This window comes from Stenella coeruleoalba (genome assembly GCF_951394435.1).
Source record: "Stenella coeruleoalba genome assembly, chromosome: 20".
In the NCBI taxonomy this organism is placed as follows: domain Eukaryota; kingdom Metazoa; phylum Chordata; class Mammalia; order Artiodactyla; family Delphinidae; genus Stenella; species Stenella coeruleoalba.
The window spans coordinates 42614723-42637078 of record NC_137166.1 but is presented as its reverse complement, the minus strand read 5'-3'; the positions used below and the strand labels follow the sequence as shown (position 1 = coordinate 42637078).

Below are 22356 nucleotides of genomic sequence, written 5' to 3'. Positions count from 1 at the left end.
TTGGTCTGATATATGGAAGCATAACTGGATTGCTTGTAGGACCAAGCCCCTCAGTTCTGTCTTTAACCAGGTACTACCTGGGAGTCTACATGGGGCCTAGAGGTGTAGGTTAAGGCTCCCCAAAGGGTTTGTTTTTTAAAAAAATATGAATCAGTTCCCACCATGGAGAATCTGTGCAGTTTTACACTGTCCCTGAGCCTGGGCTTCTTTGCAGAAACTGGAAGACCTTGTAGTAGAAGCTGGGTGCCTGCAACAGTAACTCCTGGAGGTGGGATCCACTCTTCAGTGTACCATAGCCATGCCCAGCACTTGTTCCCTTATTGACCCAGTCTGTCCCTGGCACATGAGGAAGGTGCCCCTTTGTTTCCAGGTTCCCCTTTGTTCTTAGGATGAAATCCAGACCTCTGTTATGTCAGGAAAGATACCTTATGCTCCAATCCCTCCCTGCTCTGTTTTGATGAATATACTCCCAGCCACCCGAAAGTACCTCTACTCAACAAACCTTCTTTCTCTCCCTAAAGCCCAGTCTATCCAGTTATCAGATGTTCAGATGTTCCTCTCTGCCAGGAACAGTCTCCTGAGAATTCACTTTTCTCCCAGGTTTCCAGGTGATGCTGATGTTGCTGGTCCAGGGGCCACATGTTGTAAACTACCGATTCATTCAATTATTTAAAAATTCACATATTATCCTAACATTTCCTGTGTCCTTGTCTTGGGCCTTATTTTTACTGCCTCAATTCTCACATGATTTACAACTAGGAAATGGGTTGTTATCTTCCATATCAATTACAAAATTTAAATCATTATATAATATAGCAAACTAAGGTCATCAACAAATGGTTGCAGACTTGGTTGTTTTCTCACATAAATACTAATTATTAATGAGTAATCCTGTATGAGACTATTATTCTTACAAAAATAGTTTTAAAGGAGAAATAAAACTATAAACAATTAAGCAATGTCATTACATATTCGAACCTGCCACCCTTTTAGAAAGATTTTTCTCAGTGTAATTGGTGACCACTTACAAACTTTTTTCTGCCTCTTTCTTTACATGTTCAGTCTTGGTGTGTAATTTCCATTAACTTGTCTACTAGTGAGTCCTAATAGAGATAGGTTAGCTCAGTTACAAAAGTGTCTATCTCTTTTGGAGATAAAAGCTAGCAGGTATGGTTTGTGGCACTCTGAAAATTACCCTGAAATATATATGATTTCATATGGGATTTAGATAATTTGCTTGGGCTTCTCCCTTTTGCCAAACTTCTGCTAGAATCTAAGATGTAGCATCTAATTTCTCAAGAATAAAGAAGGCTAGCTGTGTATTGTGTATTGGGGTTTTTTCCTTTCATTTTTTATTGCAAGATATATAATATAAATTTTACCATTTTAACCATTTTTAAATGTACAACTTAATAGTATTAAGTATTGGGCTTCCCTGGTGGCACGGTGGTTGAGAGTCCGCCTGCCGATGCAGGGGACACGGGTTCGTGCCCCGGTCTGGGAAGATCCCACACGCCGTGGAGCAGCTGGGCCCATGAGCCATGGCCGCTGAGCCTGCGTGTCCGGAGCCTGTGCTCCGCAAAGGGAGGGGCCACGGCAGTGAGAGGCCCGCGTACCGCAAAAAAAAAAAAAAAAAAAAATAGTATTAAGTATTGATACATTCATAATGTTGTGCATCCACCAGCACTATCCATTTACAGAAACTTTTCATCATCCCAAACAATAACTCTGTATCAATTAAAAAATAACTCCCCTTCCCACCCTGCCCCCAGTCTCTGGCAACCTATATTCTACTTTATGTCTGTATGAATTTGCCTATTCTAGGTATCTCATATAAATAGAATCATAAAACATTTGTCCTTTTGTGTATGGCTTATCTCACTTAGCATAATGTTTCCAAGGTTCATCTGTATTGTAGCCTGTATAGAATTCCATTCCTTTTAAGGTTGAAGAATATTCCATTGTATGTATATGCCACATTTTGTTTATCCGTTCATCTGTTGATGAAAATCTGGGTTGTTTTTTGCCTTTATGGATACTGTGAATAATGCTGCTATAAATATCCGTGAGCAGTTAGTTATCTGAGTCCTAAGCAATTGGGTACGTGCTTTCAACTCTTTTTTAATTTTTGTTTTTATTTTTGCTTTCAACTCTTTTGAATGTATATCTGGAATTGGAACTGCTTAAAAATATAATTCTATAAATATATTTAACTTCTTGAGGAACCACCATACTGTTTTCCACAATGGCTGTACCATTTTACATTCCCACAAGCAATGCACAAAGGGTCCCAATTTCTCCACAACGTCACCAACACTTACTTGCCTTTCTTTCTTCTTTTTTTTTTTTTTCCTACTATAGCCATCCTGGCAGTGTTAACTTGTATCTCGTGGTTTTGCATTCGATCTTAGCCAAAAGGCCAAGAAGTAATTCACTGAGGTTTTGATTTGCATTTCTCTAATGACTAATTATGCTAACCATATTTTCATGTGCTTATTAGCCATTTATGTATATTCTTTGGAGAAGTGTCTATTGCTAGTATTCTGAGTATGTTTGCATCCATATTCATAACGGATATTGGTCTATAGTTTTGGTTTTGGTTTTGTGTTCTTATGGTGTCTTTGTCTGATTTTGGTATCAAGGCAATTCTGTCATTATAGAATGAGGAAGTGTTTCCTCCTCTGCAGTTTTTTCAGAGATTGTCCTTTCCCCTTGCATGGTCCTATCATCCTTGTTGAAAATTAATTGACCATATATGTGAGAGTTTATTTCTGGGATCTCTAATCTATTTCATTGGTCTGTATGTCTGTCCTTATATTAGTGCCACACTGTTAAGTTTTGAAGTTGGATAATATGAGTCCTCCAACTTTATTATTTTAAAGGATTGTTTTGGCTATTTGGGGGCCTTTGCAATTTCATATGAATTTGGGGATTGGCTTTCCCATTTCTGCAATAAGGGCTGTTGGAATTTTGATAAGAATTGCATTAAATCTGTTATCTCTTTGGGTAATATTGATATCTTAACAATGCTAAGTCTTCCTATTTTATTTTGAACATGAGACATCTTTTCATTTATTTAGGTCTTTAATTTCATTCAGCAGTGTATTTTTAGTTTCCAGCATTCAAATCTTTCACCTTCTTGGTTAGATTTATTACTACATATTTTATCCTTGTAGGTACTGTTGTAAATAGAAGGAGCTTCCTAATTTCCTTTTTGGGTTGTTCACTACTATAGATACACCAATGATTTTGGGGTATTGATTTTCCCTGCAACTTTGCTGAATCCATTTATTAGCTTTATTATTTTTTGTGAGTTCTTGGGGATTTTTAATGTATAGGAGGATAATGTCATCTGCAAAAAAAAAAAAAAAAGAGATCATTTTACAACTTCCTTTCCACTTTGGATGACGTTTTTTTCTGGTCTTATAGCTCTGGGTAGAACTTCAAGTACAATGCTTAATAGCAACTGTGAAAGCAGGTCTCCTTCCTTGTCTTTTTCTGATTTTTCGGTCTTTCACCTTTGAGTATGATGTTAGCTGTAGGTTTTTCACAAATAACCTTATCATATTGAGGAATTTTCCCTCTATTCCTAGTTTTCTGAGCATTTTTATCCTGAAAGTTCGTTGGATCTTGTCAAATGCCTTTTCTGCATAAATTGAGATGATCATGTGGGGGCTTTTTCCTTCATTTTATTAGTGGGAAGGATTACATTGATTTTCTTATGTTGAACCACCCTTGTATTGCTGGGTCATGGGGAGTAAACCTTTTAATATGCTGTTGGATTCAATTTGCTAATATTTTGTTGAGGATTTTTACATCTATATTCATAAAGGATATTGGTCTGTAATTTTCTTTCTCTGTGATGTCTTTATCTGGCTTTGGTATCAGAAAAATACTGGCCTCATAGAATAAGTTATGGAATGTTTCCTCCTCTTCAATTTCTTGGAAGTTTGAGGAAGGCTGGTGTTAATTTTTCATTAAATGTTTGGTGGAATTCACTGGTGCAGCAGTCTGGTACAGAATTGCTCTTTGTTGGGAGGTTTTTGATTATTGATTCAATTTCTTTACTTCTTATAGGTCTTTTGAAATATTTTATTTCTTCTTGAGTCAGTATAGGTAATTTCTGTTCCAAGGAATTTTTCCATTTTTGCTTGGTTATCTAATTTGTTGGTGTATAGTTGTTCACAATATTGTACTATAATCCTCTTTATCTCTGTAAGGTTGGTGGTAACATCTCCAATTTCATTTCTGATTTTGGTTGTGTTTTCTCTTTTCCTCTTTGTTAGTCTAGGTAAAGGTTTAATAATTTTGTTGATCTTTTCAAAGAGCCAACGTTTGGTTTCATTGATTTTCTCTGTTGTTTTTCCTTTTTCCATTTGGCTTATCTCTACCCTGTTTTTTGTTATTTCCTACTTTCTGTAGCTTTTGGTTTAGTTTGTCCTTTTTGTAGTTTGTGAAGGTGTGAAGTTAGGTTATTGATTTCAGATCTCTTTTTTATGTAAGTGATTACTGCTATAAATTTCCCTCCTAGCACTGTTTTTGCTGTGTACCATAAATTTTGGTATGTTGTGTTTTCATTTTCATAAGTCTTTAAGTATTTTCTGATTCAATTTGTGATTTCTTCTTTGACACATGGATTTTTGTCTTAGTCCATTCAGCCTGCTATACAAAATACAAGAGAATGGCTAGCTTATAAGCAACAGAAATTTATTTTTCACAGTTCTTGAGGCTGAAAGTCTGAGATCAGGGTGCCAGAATTGTCAGGCTGTCTTCCTGGTTGTAGACTTCTCACTGAGTCCTCACATGGCAGAATGGGCTAGGAAGTTCTGTGGACTCTCATTCATAAAAGCACTAATCCAATTCATGAGGGCTCCACCCTCCTGACCTAAGCAACTCTCAAATGCCCCACCTCCTAATACCATCACATTGGGCAGTAGGATTTCAACATATGAATTTTCAGACCATAGCAGTTGTTTAAGAGTGTGCAGTTTAATTTCCACATATTTGTGAATTTTCCAGTTTTCCTATTAATTTCTAATTTCATTTGGCTGTAGTCAAGGAAGTTACTTTGTATGATGATATCAATCATTTAAAATCTATTGATACTTGTTTTGTGGCCTAATGTATAATCTATCCTGGGAGAATGTTTCACATGCACTTGAGAAGAATGTGTGTTTTGCACTTTGGGGGTGGAGTGTCATTTATCTGTTAGGTGTAGTTCGTTTATTGACTTGTTTGAGTTCTCTGTCTCTTTACCTACCTTCCATGTGGTTGATCTATCCATTATTGAAGGTGGGGTATTGAAATCTCCCATTATTAATGTAGAACTGTTTCTCCATTCAATTCTTTCCATGTTTGCTTTATATATTTTGATGGATCTGTTATTAGATGTGTAAATGCTTATAATTGCTACATCTTCTTGCTGTGTTGACATTTTATTTATAATGACCTTCTTTGTCACTTGTAATCTTGGATTTAAAGTCTGTTTTGTCTTGTATTAGTATAGACACCACAGCTCTTTTTTTTTGTTACTATTTGCATAAAATAGCTTTTTCCACTGTTTCACTTTCAACCTATTTGTGTCTTTGGATCTAATGTGAGTCACTCATAGACAGCATGTAGCTGGATAATGTTTGGCTTTTTAATCCATTCTGCCATTCTCTGTCTTTTGATTGGAGAGTTTCATCCATTTACATTTAAAGTAATTACTGGAAAGGAGGAACTTCTGCCAGCTTGCTCTTTGTTTTCCAAGTGCCTTATTACTTTTTTTTAATCTCTCATTTTCTCCATTTTTGCCTGAGGAATTATTGTCAGACACCTAAAGTGAACTTTGTAAGGTAGGCAGTAGTCCTTCTGGCAGGTGAACTTGATAGATATTGGAAACACTCTAGGCTGAACGAACCACATGGTCAAAGGGAATATTTTTTGTTCAAGGAGGCATGAGAGGACATGTGAGATTGCAAAGAGAACCTTGATCTTCTGAGAGACAATATTGCCAGGAGGCAACTGTATGTCTTTCACTGGATGTTCAAATTCAGCCTGTGTTCCTGAGATGTGTGACTCTGGGAGATTTGCTAGTGCTGCCTGAGTCTCAGGTTGCTGACTGTGCCATAGAAAAGATTATAGCATTTTTGGGAGGATTAATAAAAGAAAAACACACAAAACAACTTACATGTGCCAATCACTCCGTTGTTTGCTTTATGAATAAATAAATTCTCACAACCACCTGGTGAAGTGGGAATTATTTTTGTTTTTAAGCCGAAATCAAAGCTTGAGAAATGAAGTAACTTTTCTAAGATTAATGAAAAGCAAGTGTCAGTACCAATTGGCTGATTCAAACCTGGGAATTTGGGTCCAGAGCTGGGAATATTTAATTGCTTGAATGCTGCATACAAAGTTCTCAGCATACAGTGCAGGTATACAGTGCACTGTATACAGCCATGAGACTAAAATACTGCTGCTAGCGATATTGTTTGTTACCATTATAATTTTTTCCCTATTCATCTTTAATGCCAGAACTTACTTTCTGTGCCCCTCAAGCCACACAGCCTTGTCATTCTTTCATCAACGAAATCATAGGCATTTTTTTCTCTAACACAATTGCATCCTGTTTAAAAGGTGGTATCTGACTCCCCTTTGGTGCCCAACACAGAGCTAGTCTCCCACAAAGTGCTCAGTGATGTGTGCCTTGGTTCTTTCAGGATTTTTACGAATGACTGCACAATTGTCTCCAGCAACATATGACTAGCCCAAGGCTACTGAAGCTACTACAACTTTCCAGGCATCAGTGACCTTCAACAACATGGTTGTAAACTCTATTCAGGAACACTGAGGGCAGTTGCACTCATTTCAAAGGACCCTGTACTGAGAGGTGATGCTGAAGACCTTTAGGCTTCTGGTCTCACTGGGCAAAGCCTCACTTCTTCTCCACAGGGACCTGGAGCCTCCTTCATTCTGCTCTTTCTCCAAAACACATGTGTAGTACACCCTCCCATCTTCCTGCAGCCCTGCTGTGTTCTTGTCTCACTTTTTCCTATCCAGTGTCCTTTGTGTCTCCTCAGAGTATTTTGGATAATAAATATATTCCCCTGCAAGATGGTTCAAATACCAAAGGAAGATTTGTTGGAAGCAAATGGGAGTGTCTTGTAAGAGCCCCCCAAAAGGTGAAACAGTAAGTAGATGGGTGACAGGTGATTAGGAAGACCAACTAGAAGATGTGACATTTGAGACCAGAATGATGAAGCAGCCATGTGAAGATAATGATGATTAAATTAATAGCTAATATTTATTTTAGTGCTTTTGAGGTACCAGGCATTATAAGCATCTTACATCAATTAACCCACTTAATCTTCATAATAATCCTGAGATCTTATTATCATCATTTTACAGATGGAGAAACTTAGGCATGGTGCAGCAAAGTAATTTGTCCAAGGTCATACAAAGCCAGTATACACGTAACTTGGTTTTATACCCAGGTAACATGACTCCAGAGCCTGTGCTCTTCATACACATCAAGAAATGGTTAAGAGATAAGACTGAGTATGATTCTCCATTGGTGACATTATAACATCATTATGATCTCAGGTATATACTCTTACTGCTTTCTTAAAACCGTCACTATCTCAAATATTTAAGTCTCTGGCTTTCTTTTCCTAGTTCAGTATTATTGTGAAGGCACTTTAAATCAAGAATTGTAAAACATTATCATGTATGCTCATGCTTTTTAAATGACAAAGTATGAGTATTTGGACGAATCCTCATAACAAAATAACAAGATGGCAAAAAACTATGTGTAGTGAAAGCGAATAAAATCTGGGGGATTAAAGGACTACTTCATCTTTGCTGTATCAGTGCTTAGGAGAGCAGAGGACAGAGCACGGGAGAAACAAAAAGCTACTGCCATTATTGCACAACTAAATATACTTCTAGGGGCCAGTCTATCCATAATTATAAATGTTCTTATCCTTGTTTGATACCATCCCATACTCCTTTAATTATAAATTTCTCGAAGATCCTTCAACATGCCATAGAATGTCGAAATAAATCTTATAATTAAAACTAAATCAAAGGAAAGATAAATTTCTGCTTAATATTAAAACTTCACCATCCCATTCCAGACCCACTATACCTGGTGAGAATTGCTATGTGCCTTCACCTCTTAGCTTTCTGTTAAAAGTAGCATATGTACCAGAGTAGAATATTTTGTCTAAAGTTGGAAACCCTATTACTCATTCCATACCAGAATTATATCACCAATATAATATTCTTCCTTAAAATAATGTCTTACAACTATCAAATGCCATAGAGAACATAATCTGAAATATAAATTATATAACTGCCCTTTACTTGCAGCTGTGTCCATACAATCCTAATCACTGATCTGTATCACCTTTCCAGTCACAAGAAAGGAAACTGTGAAGCCCGTAAGGCTATTCCATTTCTTATCTGAAACTTATATTTGAAGCCATCCCCCTTATAATTATCTGTCAAGGTTCAGTATAGAAAACAAAAACTATTTTAAGAAGATATGTTGCAGGATACTAGTGCTCTCAAAATTGGTGAGCAGGCTGGAGAAGTAATGGGAACAGCTCTGGACTAGTAAATTCCAACCTCCCATAACAATGATCAAGGGATGGGGAAATGACTGCTGCTGTTACTAGTGTTGCTGCCAACAGTAGTACCTCAAAGCCACAAAACTTGAAACTAGGCACTGAATAATGTATTCCGGATGCAGAAAACATGATAGAATTTGCTTGTCTGCTTTGCCTAGAATGAACTCCAAGAGCATGTGTGCCTTACATACAGTTGTCCTCAGCATCTGTGAGGGACTGGTTCCAGGACCAACATACTCCCTCACCCCCTATGGATACAAAAATCTGCAGGTGCTCCAAATCCCTTACATAAAATGGCATAGTATTTGCTATAACCTAGGCACATCCTCCTGTATACTTTAAATTATCCCTAGGTTACTTATAATACCTAATACAATGTAAATGCCATGTAGTTGTAAACAAAATGTACATACCATGTAAATAACTGCCTGCAGCCGGTAAGTTCAAGTTTTTCTTTTTAGAACTTTCTGGATTAAAACTTTTTTTTAACATTTTCCAACTGCGAGTGGTTGAATCTGCAGATGCAGAATCTGCAGTTATGGAGGATCACTGTAATTAGGACTCATTCCTTAGGATTTGGATTAAAAAGCACATCCTCTCTGCTCTAATCCCTCATAGTATGTATAGTTTCTTGGTTATGTTCTCACAGCACTTGTAAAAATTAAAATGTGTCAATTAAACCAACTGGAAATGGACTATGGATTATCCTTATCAAAATAGAGACATTCTTAGCTCAGAGATCAGGCCATTTTTTTCTAGGTTTGTTAGTCTCCCACTGAAGGCTATATAGGAAAGCTGTTCCTAATTCTTCAAGAGGAAAGTAGTGGAAAATTTTGTAAGAAATATCAGTGTGTCAGTGAAAGAGTCCAATATATACAAAATGATTTTACTAGAGACCAAAAATTTTATTCACACCACTTTTTACTTCTGTTGCAACTTTAATTTTCAATTATAACATTTATTGGATCCACTGGGTGACTAAATATCTTCACATGCCCATTAGCTAAAGATAATTTCTATGTAGGACTCTTGAGTAAAATGCATGCTGCTACTATAAGATATGCATATTCATTTATAATATGCTTGTTTGCTCTCCTGTAGAATTGTTTACAAATTAGCATCATTGCAAAGAAAGACTTACACATAATTCCTAAATCCTTCAGGTTTCTCTAACATTAATCTTCTGATGTCTAGCAAGCTAAGAATGCTTAGTGAACACTTTGCTACATTTCTTACATAAGCTTTCTTTCCAGTGTGAGTTCTTTGATGTAAAATGAGGGATGCATTTTAACTGGACTTCCCACAATTTTTATATTCATATTGCTTCTCTCTTGTATGTGTTTAATGTTTTTTAAGAGAGTCATATCACCTAATGTCTTTCCCATACTTGTAACATGTAAAGGGTTTTTCCCCAGTGTGGATTTACTTACGTCAATTAAGGGATTAATGCTGGCTAAAGTCTTTCCCACATTTACTGCCTTCATATAGTCTCTCTACAGTGTGAATTGTGATAGACAATAAAGCTTGTATCATTGCTAAAGAGTTTCCTATATTCATTACATTCATAAGAATTTTCTCCAGTATAGATTTTCTGATTTTGAATCAGGGAGGATCTATGGCTACAGTATATTATGACAAATTCTGCATTTATGCAGTTTCTCTCTTATATGATCTTTCACATGTATAGTGATTTATATGGCCTAAAGGCTTTTCCACACTTATTGTACTACTGGGTTTCTCTCCATTATGTACTCTTTGATGGGCAGTAAGATTTGAGCCTTTGCTAAATGCTTTCCCACACTCATTACATTTATATGGCTTTTCTCCAGTATGAATTCTCTGATGTACAGTAAGGTTTGAACTACAGCTGAAGGTCTTCCCACATTTAATACATTCATAGGGTTTCTCTCCAGTATGAATTCTGTGATGTTGAAACAGGGATGCCCTATGACTGAAGGCTTTCCCACATATACTACATTCATAAGGTTTCAATCTAGTGTGGTTTCTCAAATGCATATTCAGTGATTCAGGCTGGCTGAAGGATTTCCTGCATTTTTGACATTCGAAGGGTTTTTCTTCAGTATGAATACTCTGATGCTGAATAAGAAATGAGAGGCTGCTAAAGACTTTCAGACATTTGTTGCATTCAAATTGTTTCTCTATACTGTGAATTCTTTGATGTCGAGTAAGGTGTGAGCTACAGCAAAAGGCTTTTCCACATTCGCTACATTCATAAGGTTTCTCTCCAGTGTGAATTTTCTGATGGTGAATGAGAGATGACCTGTGAATAAAGGCCTTCCCACATATTCGACATTCATAGAGTTTTTCTTGAGTATGAATTCTCAGATGTTCAATGAGATGTGAAACACGACTAAAAGCCTTTCCACAGTTCATACATTCATATGGTTTCTCTCCAGTGTGAGTGCTTTGATGATTAGTAAGTGATGAGACATGGCTAAAGGCCTTCCCACATTCAATACATTTGTAAGGTTTCTCTCCACTGTGGCTTATTTGATGTCGAGTAAGGGATGAGCCATGGCTAAAAGTCTTCCCACATTCATGACATTCATAGGGTTTCTCTCCTGTGTGAATTCTCCAATGGCGATTAAGGATTGATTGTTTCCCAAAGGCTTTCCCACATTCACTACATGTATAGATTTTCTCTCTATTAAAAGTCTGGTGAAGGGTAAGAGATTTGCTTTGGCTGAAGGCTGCCACACTTTCATCAGAATTCAGAAGTTTCTTTCCATCACTGATATTCTCATTTTTTATAACTGAATTTGCTGGTAAGCTCTTCTTAAATATATCACGTTTATGTGACTTCCCTTCAGCAGAAATTCTCTGTGGTTCAGAAAGAATAGACTTCAAAGGCAAGATGCTTCTAAACTTACTGCATTTGTAAACACTTTCCCCGGTGGGACTTTCTCTAAAGGTGAGGGTCACTGGTCTGAAATGTTCTACCTGATTTTCACACTTCCCCTCCAACTTCTCTATATAATCCAAGTCCTTGTTAAAATTTGAAAATTCATGACTTTGTTTTATAGTTTTTTCCATTATTACCATTTGGGGAAAATCTTCGTCATAAATATCTTCCTTCATTGATAATTCTTTGCTTTCCCATCTTGATTTCCAATCTGTAATATATCAAGACAGCAAAACACTGCTTTTTCTGAACTTCTTGAAAAGAAACTTCTATGGTAGAAATAGGAGAACTGGATAAAAAAATAAAGTCATTCCCCTCTAACCCCCAAGACACATGCCTCTGACAACTCTCATATATTCAATGATTTCTGAACAAAGTTCAAATGCAGCACAGAGAATACAGACAGCTCACAGAGGCAGGAACAGAGTATAATAAGGGAAATGGGTTAATACAGGCAATCAGTTTGGGGGGAAAAAAGGAAACTATCAGAAAGAAAATGCAGAAGGCATTCTGGATCCCAAGCCAACATTTTGTACCTATACTTATGTGAAAGACTACATTTTATCTCACACAGCCTTGGTTCTCCAACGTTTGATTAATCTAAATTTGCTGTCAGATTAGTATGCTTAATATGAAGAATATATAGCACTGTGCTAAACAGCTACAATGAAAACAAAATAATCTAAATACTCTTTATGGCTCAGAAAGATTTAAGCTTTGTGAGTTTATGTAGGATCTGTGTGAAATCATATTTATTGACATTAAAAAATACTGTTCTGGACTTCCCTGGTGGCACAGTGGTTAAGAATCCACCTGCCAATGCAGGGGACACAGGTTCGAGCCCTGGTCTGGGAAGATCCCACATGCCGCAGAACAACTAACCCTTGCACCACAACTACTGAACCTGCGCTCTACAGCCTGTGCGCTACAACTACTGAAGCCCGCGTGCCCTAGAGCCCGTGCTCCCCAACAAGGGGAGCCACTGCAATGAGAAGCCCGTGCACCACAACAAAGAGTAGCCCCCGCTCACCACAACTAGAAAAAGCCCACACGCAGCAATGAAGACCCAATGCAGCCAGAAGAAAAAATAAAGAAAATACTGTTCTCAGAAACCTTCTTATCTGTCCCTTACTTCCTCGACACTTATGTTCATATTTGTTCTTTGAAGTTCTGCTTTTTCAGCCTAAAACCATTTGTATATTTTTCCTTAAGTGGACTCAAAAAGAATTGCCTTATTTTCATTTCAAATAAATAACAATTTGAATTATTATGATGCCAAAACCCTCCACTTTTGATGAGATGACATGAGTAATACAGAAAAATAATAATTTAGGATAGAGGAATGGTTGTTTTGAAATCTAAGCTAAGGATCCCTCAATTTTGTTACATTTGGAATCTCTGATGACAGTATCCCTAAAATATACTAAAATGCCTCCATACTTTATACAAGCATCTTTAAACAAAGATCTCCTTTGCCTGATTCACCATGACTTACCTGGAAACAAACTTTTTGACAGCTTTTTCTCCACCATCCAAGGTTCTTTGCCATCCTCCAATAAAGCAATCACGTATGGCTTAGGTATGGAAAGACCTGCTTACAGGAAAAATATAGAACAAACATTGTTTAAGCTGTGGCCTTCATGGAGGAGAGACTATCATCAAAAAAGGGACCGAAGAAAGGTCTGAAGGATGTTCACTGAAACGGGAAGATAAGCTTCAGGCAGGACACAACAGAGCTATACATTTCCTCAGAACATTTACTAAGGAGGATCTCTAGCAATTTGGAGTGGCAGAAGAAAGATCTCCCTCATTGGGGTGGAGGCAGAAATATGCTTACCTAGAGATACCAGGTTCTCATAATTCTGTACCATCACATCCTTGTATAAATTCCTCTGAGTAGGATCTAGCCATCCCCACTCTTCATGAGAGAAGTCTATGGCCACATCACTAAATGTCACCTGAAATAGCAAACACATTTAGGCTCAACCATAGCCCTGGCCTCTTTTGTCACTGGTTAAGAGGTAAAATTACCCTGGGGTGGAAGAAAGGGAACAAGATCCAGCAGTTGTGACAATGATCAGAAATCTGATCTAAGTTAAGTAATAATTGGATAATTATGTGCTTGGCATTGTTATACAATAAGGATAAGAGATAAATATAAGAGCTCTGCTTCAGGAGAGTAGGGAATAGAATTATAAAATTTTTCAAAATCAGCATTCAACTTTTGGCATATAGTCAAGTGCTTAGCTCTGTTTTTTATAGTTTACATGCCAGGTAAAAGAACATGAATTAAGGTTCAAAAAAAAAGAAGAATCCAATAGGTTCATAATAAAAAGACACCTTTATATTAAAGATAGACACGTTCATAACCAATTTATAAACAAAAATATTTATGGTACATAGTTAAACCTCATATTCATAATCTATAATTAAAATAATTTGAGACCCCTGGGCAAGAAGACTGAAGGATGGTTTCATGCCATAGGTAGTCCTTGAATAGAACCTTAAAGGAAGTGCAAAGAAAAAAAAAAAAGACACATTTCAAGGAAAATATTCTAAGAAAATAGATTTCTTCCCAATAGTACTCATTCACAGTATTATTTAAAATAGCAAAATTTTAGAAAAACTTTTAATGTTTAATAATAGCTTACTGGTTAGTCAAATTAAAATATGTGCAAAGTATGCATTTAAAATGTCATTATTATTACTTTTCACTGGTGAAATAGGCATTGTTTGGCTATTGTAAATTTTTCACTCCAAATGTAGATTCAATATTCTGTTACTTTATTTGGATATTTTATTAATACACGTGTTCACCAGTGACACTGGTCTTTGGTTTTAAAGAGGGAATTTACCTTCATCAGGTGTTAGGGAAATAATTAAAACTCAAATCTACCAAGAAGAAAATCCTCTCTACAGTGTAAAAAAAAAAAAACAGTTTTATTACTGAATAAGCATTAAACCAGACTGTAATGCACTCACAGGTAATCACTAATGAGACTCCAAGGACAGAAAGAAATTTCACCCTTTTATAAACTCAGGCAGATACAATCCATTACACATGTTTTCAAAGTAAATGATAACTTGTCCTTAAGTAAGAGGACTTGACAGCATCATTTACTACACATAGTTCATCCTAAATTCACCTGGTAATTGGGGTAGTCATCTGTGTTAACTGCCTTTACCCCAAAGAAAAATTTTAAAACTCATATCTTTATGACAAGCAAGTAGTTAGAATCTGCAGCCAGGAGTCTAGGCTAAACTCCCATACAGATAGGGAGATAGGGGTGCATCTTCCTTCATGTTTCCATTTTGAAGAGATGGCTCCAAGGCCCTTAAGAAAGACTTTAATGCTTTGCAAAACTGGCAGAGGCTTATTTAGCTTTGAAAAAGATGAACAAGCATCTCAAAGGGAGAGGGAAAGGATATACAATTACAGATTTTTCTCAAGGAAACACTCTAAGAAAAGGGAGGGGGAGAAGGTCTCTCTTTTGGCACCAGGGAAAATTCTTTTTTCCACTTGTATTTACTCTTAGCCAGGTATTAGGGTTACGCTAGCCTTATCATATGAACTGAGAAAATTTCCATCTTTTCCTATTTTCCACAGTGGTCTTTTTCTTTCTTAAGATTTTTTTTTTTTTGATGTGGACCATTTTTAAAGTCTTTATTGAATTTGTTATAATATTGCTTCTGTTTTATGTTTTGGTTTTTTGGCCACAAGGCATGTGGGATCTTAGCTCGCTGACCAGGGATTGAACCCATACCCCCTGCACTGGAAGGTGAAGTTAACCACTGGACCGCCAGGGAAGCCCCCCACAGTGGTCTTTAAATGATTAGCTTTTAAAAATCCCAAATGATAAGCCAAATTAAAAAATCAACACTACATTAAATGAATAAAACACTATGTTTTACTCCACCAATGCAAAGATATTTTACATTTTAAGTTTTGATATTAATGAATATCATTGTATTAATAGTCTAGAGAAGAAACCTCACATCATCTAATAGATACTCTTTGATCTTTATTTAAATCAGAGTTTCTCAATCTTGGCACTACTGACATTTTAGGCTGGACAATTCTTTATTGTGCAAGCTGTCCTGTGCATTTTAGGATGTTTAGTAGGATCCCTAGCCTCCACCCTTTAGATGCCAGTAGCAACTCCCCTTAACCACCCCCACCCCCAGTTATAACAACTGAACATGTCTCTAGACATTATCAAATGTCCCTTATGAGTGGGACTAAGGGGGATAAAGTCACCCCATTTTGAAAACCACTGCTGTACAAAATTTTTGCACTTCTTTGAAAGACTCTTGGGCCTCTCTACCTACACGCAAGGTGTTTTCTCAGTTTGGTAGAACTTCACTTCTACCTCTGCCGCCCTGGTACTATGAGACACTGAAACAACTCCAGCCTTGTTTCCCCAGGGATGCTTCAACTCTTTCTTCCCCTTCAATTGCCTGAGCAGCCTGGGATGTTAATTCACCTTTGTCCCCAGAACTTAGGATATTAAATAAATACCTTAATTTCTTATGCTTTCTTACTTTTCTACCAGTCCTGTACTGCTCAGTACAGTAGCCACCATATTTGGCTATATAAATTTAAATTAATTAAAATAAAATTTAAATAAAATTAAAAATTCACTTCCTCAGTCACTGTAGCACTCAATAGTCATACGGCACTGGTGGCTACCACATTGGACAGTACACAAATAGAACACTACCCCCACTGTAGAAAGTTCTCTTGGACAGTATTGCACGAGATCATGAAATCCTGCATGTCAGTGTACACCCAAACCTATGTAAGAGTCTTCCTAACAGGTACTTCATTAAGTGTTTAGAAAATGAATCCATGAGTGATTTTGGCAATTAGTTCACTTTAGCTTTTACTTAAAAAAAGAAAGTTCTTTCAATTCTAATTATCTAATATACCCAAGAAACAGACTCTGCCCAACACGCACATCTGCCACTCATACCATCTCCTGTGCAGGCTTCACTTCCACGCCATGATTCTGTCCCATCATTTTCTCATCACTCTTTCACTCAATAGCTATTTACTAAGCATCTGTTTTATGCCAGATACCACTCTGGACACTGAAGATAAAACAGTCAACAAAAAAGAAAAAAAATCCCTTCCAGTGGGAGGAGACAAACGATGAGTGTATGCATATACTAAACACATAGTGTATCAGCTAGTGAGTGATAGGTGCTATGAAAACACAGTGATGGAGGAGTGGAAGTGACAGTCGAGAGAAGGTGAATGCAATTTTAAATAGGTGTTCAGGGAGGCTTTACCGAGAAAGTAACCCCTGAGCAGAGATACAGAGGTAAGAATGCAAGCTTGTGTATATCCAGGGAAAGAATATTCCAAGTAGATGGTACAGCAGATTCCAAGGCCTGGAGGCAGTAGCCAGTGTGGCTGGAGCTCACAGGGAACAAAGAGACAGAGAAGGAAGATGAGATCAGGGAGGTAATAAGAGAGCCTAACTGTACAAAGCTTTTTATGTCACGACCCAACTCTGACTTCTATTATGAGTTAGGGCCACCAAAGAGTTTTAAGCTGAGGAATGACAGGATATTATATAACAAGAGGATCTCTATGACAGCTGTATTGAGAAGAGACTGAAGAGGGTCAAGCGCAGAAGCAGGGAATCCAGCAAGGTGACTACTGCAAAATATAAGTGGCTTGTACCGGGGTGGCAGTGGTAGTGGCAGTGATGGGGTAACTAATGGTCAGATTGTGTAGATACACTGTGTATATTTTAGATCCAACTAGAGTGTCTGAATGTTAGTTATAAGAGAAAGGGAGATCTCAAGGATGACTCCAAACCTCTCGACTTGAACAACTGAAAGGACTGACATACACCATTAACTGAGACCACATGATACAGTTTGGACAACTACAAAGCAAATAATTCCAAACTTGAACTTTGAATTGTAAGTTTAAAAAACAGTTTTGCTCAAGACTCTTCAGAGGCTTCTAGCAGGAAACTGGTAGAAAACAGAAGCACTGAGAGAAGACAGTACTTTGGAGTTCTGCAGTCTACATCCTGTGCTATAATGAAAGGAATCATAGATCCAGTCCCTAAAAGGACTCTGTGAGGTGGGAACTGGTAGGAAAGGCAAAGCAAACACTCAAGAGTCCTGATAAGTAGGTGTTTCAGGAAGATTTGGGGACATACCAACTTACCTGAAACATGACTCTGCAATTTCCAAAAGTCAACACAGTCCTCTTTCCAGGCTCTCTTCTTATAGAAGGGCAGTGCCTGAAAAGGCAGATCAAGGACAGGAAAAAGCAGTCATGAAAAATCAGGCTTATCTTGCAGCTCTGGACACACCTGCATGGAGAATCACACTGGGAATCACTTTCTAGGGCTCTAACCTTTCCCTAGGCAAGAGGTTACCTGGGAATCACTTTCTAGGGCTCTAACCTTTCCCTAGGCAAGAGGTAACCAGGTGCCATTTGCGTGTAAATCAACTATCATATACATAAGTGACAAACTCATAAAACAACAGTAATAACACTGTTAAATAAGAGCTCTTTCGATCTTCACCACTATGCATAGTAGGCATTACTATGCCTACTACATTATTCCAGATTTCTTTTTTTAAACTCTGAGAAAACTGAAACTCGGCGATATTAAAGCCATTTGTTCAAGGTTTACACACTGGATTTTTTTTTTTAACGTAGATGGCGTTTTCTTTCAGTGCGTACAACGCACACTGGCTCTCCCTTTTCCTTTTCGCAACAGCTCTGAGGTAAGCGCCATCCCCTTTTTTTACTCCCCTTTTACAAAACATGACAGAGGCCCAGAGAAGGCCCAGAGAAGCTAGGGGCCTATTTGGGCTCACACCGCGGGGCAGACCCTGGGACCAGCGACGTTGTGGCTGCCATGCCCAGCGCCCGGGTGCCATCAGCCCGAGGCCTGCGGCGGCCCTCCCGGGACCCACACTTGCCTTAAACCTCAGCGGAGCCCGCCGGCACCGAAGCCGTGCGCGGCCGTCCACAGTGGGCACCTCCTTGTACCTAACGCGCCGGATCGCTGCAGCGGACAATGGCCCCCCGCCTTGCGGGAACTGCGCTGCCCAGAGTCCTCCGCGATTCCAGGACCGAGAATTCCGCTGCAGGGCCGGAGACGACCGCGGGGCGGGCCAAAAGCGCAGTCCACGGCTGGCTGCACTTCTCAGACTCCTACGCGTCAGATACAAAAGTTGCCGGTGCTTCGCACGGTCGCCTCCCAAAAAACCACACTTCCCAGGAGGCACTGCGACCGCGCGATCTCGGCGCACCGCGAGACCACAGCCTGGGCTGTGTGAGAAATGACACAGCAGGGCTGCTCCACCGGGCACACACGCTAAGTACCGGGAGGACAACAGTCGTTTCTGGCGAACTCTGCTTCCCGGAGCCAACGGCAGCCGTCTAGATGCACTGTGAAGACGATGGCGCCCGAACCGCGAAACTACACTTACCAGAAAATTATGCAGCCGCGAAACGTCTTTCGGGTCATGCCTCTGCTCGCACAGGTGTTGTCCGGCCCGGAGAAGGGCAGCCTTGCTAATGCGGGACACGAAGTGGCCTCTACCAGCCAAAGGTCTCCTGTCATCCAAAACTTTGCTGTCACGCTGTCCAGCTTGTATAGGTCTTGAGTATTTGGCGCCCACTTGTCCAGGACTGTATTTTCCCAAATGCCCTGTGTCCGGGCTGTTACATTAGCTGTCTGCGGACCAATGACACGTCCCAGAAGTTCGAGGGGTCACGTCTTCGCTACGACAGTGACTGCCGCTGTGATGTGCATTACACGTCCTCGAAGGACTCAGGGTTATCAGACTCGAGTGAGGGCACTGAGGACCAAGACCCTCAATCCTGGGAAAAAACACTCCTCTGACCCTCCTCCGGCCCCAGAAGCGCTTCTTAGTCTCTGACTGCCCAGCCCACCCACACGGGCCCTGGACAAAGATGTATCTAGGCCAGAGCATTCTACTTTGTGAGTTTGTGTTGTTGCCTTTACTTTTTTTTTTAAGTAAGTTAAATTTTACTTATTTTTAAAAAATTATAAATAGTATCACTATGAATTTTCTTGCATATATCAAGTACTTATATGCATAAGATTCACGAGGTAATGCTTCCACCTTGGTATATCTTGTGAGTGTGGTGTTCAGTCCCTATAGCAGCAGTGGTTTTTAAAAACATTGTGGCATCAGCTGGATTCCTCTCAAGGCTTAGAGTATGTAACAAGGAAAGGTTTGCCAGTGCAAAGTATATTCCCATTTATGTCTTTTTATGTCTTTATTAAACAGTGACATTTTTTTCAAAGTTGTACCAATTTGTACTCCTGCCATAGTTTATAGTTATTTTGGTTGGCAACTGTTAGTGCCAACACTTGATTTTTGTGAAACTTTCAAATTTTACAAATCTGCTAGGTGTCAAATTATAACTCATTGTGGCTTAAATTTGCATTTCTTTTATTGTTAATAAGATTGAGAATCTTTTCACGTGTCTGTTGGCTTTAGTATTTCCTTCTCTGAGAATTGCACATCTCTTGGTCAATGTTCTTTTAGAACAATGACCTTTTTAATATTAAAATACAAGTTACACAGAAAAATGCAAGATTTTAAAGGGAGAATGCAGAGACTAGGATACTAAAATTTTTCCCCTGAGAACCCTGGGCATTGAACTGGATTCGGTAACCAAATATGTTTTCTACAGTTTTTGCATAATGTTTCTGAATGTGAAATTCTTTGATTTTTCTCCTGCTTGGGATTGTTGAGCAGTCTGAATCTGTGAAGTGGCATCTTCTTGTGCTCAGCAAATTTTTCTTCTCCATACATTGCCTCTACTCCCCTCCTCTTCTTGTGAACTCCAGTTAGCTGTTAGGTAGGTTTTTCCATTCTATCCTCTGTAATTTCCATCTTTCAGTCTCTGTATTGCAATCTGGGTGATTTATTCTTATTTATCTAACATTCATAGTTCCCTTTCCAGGGGATTTTTTTTTTAATTTTCAGTTTTTCAAAGATTTTTGTAACATGGTAGGCACAGTTGATTCATAATATGCATTTGATAATACCAATAATTGAGGATCTTATGAACCTTTGTAAATTTATTTTTTAATTTCTTTACTCAGTTTGCTTTGTTTCCTTTTTTGGTTGGTTATCTGTGTGCCACTCAGTCCTTGAAAAGAGATTTTACTGGGCTCCCCAATATCCTTGGATGAAAGTGCCTCTCTTTTCTAGAGATTATATAGTTTTATTTTCAGAGAAGATCTGGGATTACTACCACTCTGGAACCACTTTAAACTAAATCCAAGACATAAAGTCCCTGCTCAGTCCTTCCAGAAAATCTTATATAGGAATTCCTCATTGTTGCTGCTTTTCCTCATGAGCTTCTTGGAAGAATTATGAAGCCTTCCCATTATGGGTCCTCAGATGTCTGGGACATAAATTAAGTTCATGGGGAAGGGGGGTTAACATTAAAGGACTAGATGTGACTGGGGGCAGAGGTGAGAAGCTAGTTCAATAGCTTCTGTTTCAGTAGCTATTTATGACCAGTGCTTAAGGAACATTACTTCAAAGCTGAACCCCTAACATGTGAGTGCTTTATGGTTTGCATTTTTAACAGAAAGGATAGAGGCACTCTGATGAATAGCAAGACTAAGAAAAAGAAATCCAGGGGCAGATGGACTGGGGACTCGGGCATAAGTAAACCAGTTTTAAACAAATACACCAGTCACTTGAGAAAGAAAATAGGGCCAAGAGAGATCAATAAGGAGACAGGAAAATACTTTACATGCCATACTGAACCCTCCCCCTTCCACTAGCCCTGAGCTGCCTTCGTTCCCTTTTCTATTAGGCAATATTTACAATAAATGATTTTGCTATTGGAATTTATCTGTTCAAGGGCGCATTTTAGAATATGAACTGGGAGGGACTTCCCTGGTGGCACAGTGGTTAAGAATCCGCCTGCCAACGCAGGGGACAAGGGTTCCATCCCTGGTCCGGGAAGATCCCACATGCTGTGGAGCATCTAAGCCCATGCGCCACAACTACTAAGCCTGTGCTCTACGGCCCATGAGCCACAACTACTGAGCCCATGTGCCACAACTACTGAAGCCCTTGTGCCTAGAGCCCATGCTCCGCAACAAGAGAAGCCACAGCAATGAGAAGCCTGCACACCACAGCGAAGAGTAGCCCCCACTCACTGCAACTAGAGAAAGCCCGCGCGCAGCAACGAAGACCCAATGCTGCCAATAAATAAATAAAATTTATTTTTTTAAAAAAAGAATATGAACTGGGAGAAGAAAAGCCAGTTCATGTTGATGCTGAAACTGTTCCAAGGCTCAGGGTGATAAGGAAGTTTGGAACTCTAAGCTTCCAGAGACATCAAAAAAAATTATATGTATTTGCCATAGGGAGAAACTCCTGCTGAGACCTCTGCTAGAAATCTTTGTCCTTGTTCCTGGCTCATTCTCCATCTATCACTTTGTAATAAGCCTACACATCCCACTATGGACCAAAGTTTTAAATCCAAGAGCCTAGTCCTAGTTCTCCTGTCACTGGTTTGAAGACCTATCCATTCCCAGTCTGGCCTAAGCCTGACCCTGGAATGCCCAATGTAGAACCTGTGCAGAGCCTCCAACAATACGTTTGTGTTCTCTCCTTCTGTCCAAGAGGACCTCTGATATCCCACATCTCTGATTATTTATGTGACTAGTATCAGGTAACACCAGACACTTCAGTATGAAGTGTCAGGTGTGCATATGTTTGACAATAGTATAAAGACTTTGCTTGATAGGTTGGCTGGGTTCCCTGAGGAAAACTAAGGACGGG

General features: G+C 38.8%; 1 protein-coding gene across 1 annotated transcript; it reads right to left on the bottom strand.

Moving 5' to 3' along the window:
- Positions 1-4253: 4253 nt before the first annotated feature.
- ZNF181 (zinc finger protein 181) lies at positions 4254-19913 on the bottom strand. Its single transcript, XM_079908506.1, has 5 exons — positions 18490-19913; positions 17723-17798; positions 13373-13493; positions 13031-13126; positions 4254-11746 (listed from the first exon to the last, which is right to left on the bottom strand). Exons 2-5 carry the CDS (start codon positions 17729-17731, stop codon positions 10260-10262), a joined length of 1713 nt encoding a protein of 570 aa, XP_079764632.1. The 5' UTR covers positions 17732-17798; positions 18490-19913; the 3' UTR covers positions 4254-10259.
- Between the last annotated feature and the right edge of the window lie 2443 nt (positions 19914-22356).

Excerpts from the sequence above, each read along its gene's own strand:
- ZNF181 (XM_079908506.1), bottom strand. Across the intron at positions 13,127-13,372 it reads TGAGAACCTGGTATCTCTAG|GTCTTTCCATACCTAAGCCA; the intron begins GTAAGCATATTT and ends TCCTGTAAGCAG. Across the intron at positions 11,747-13,030 it reads GTCAAAAAGTTTGTTTCCAG|ATTGGAAATCAAGATGGGAA; the intron begins GTAAGTCATGGT and ends GATATATTACAG.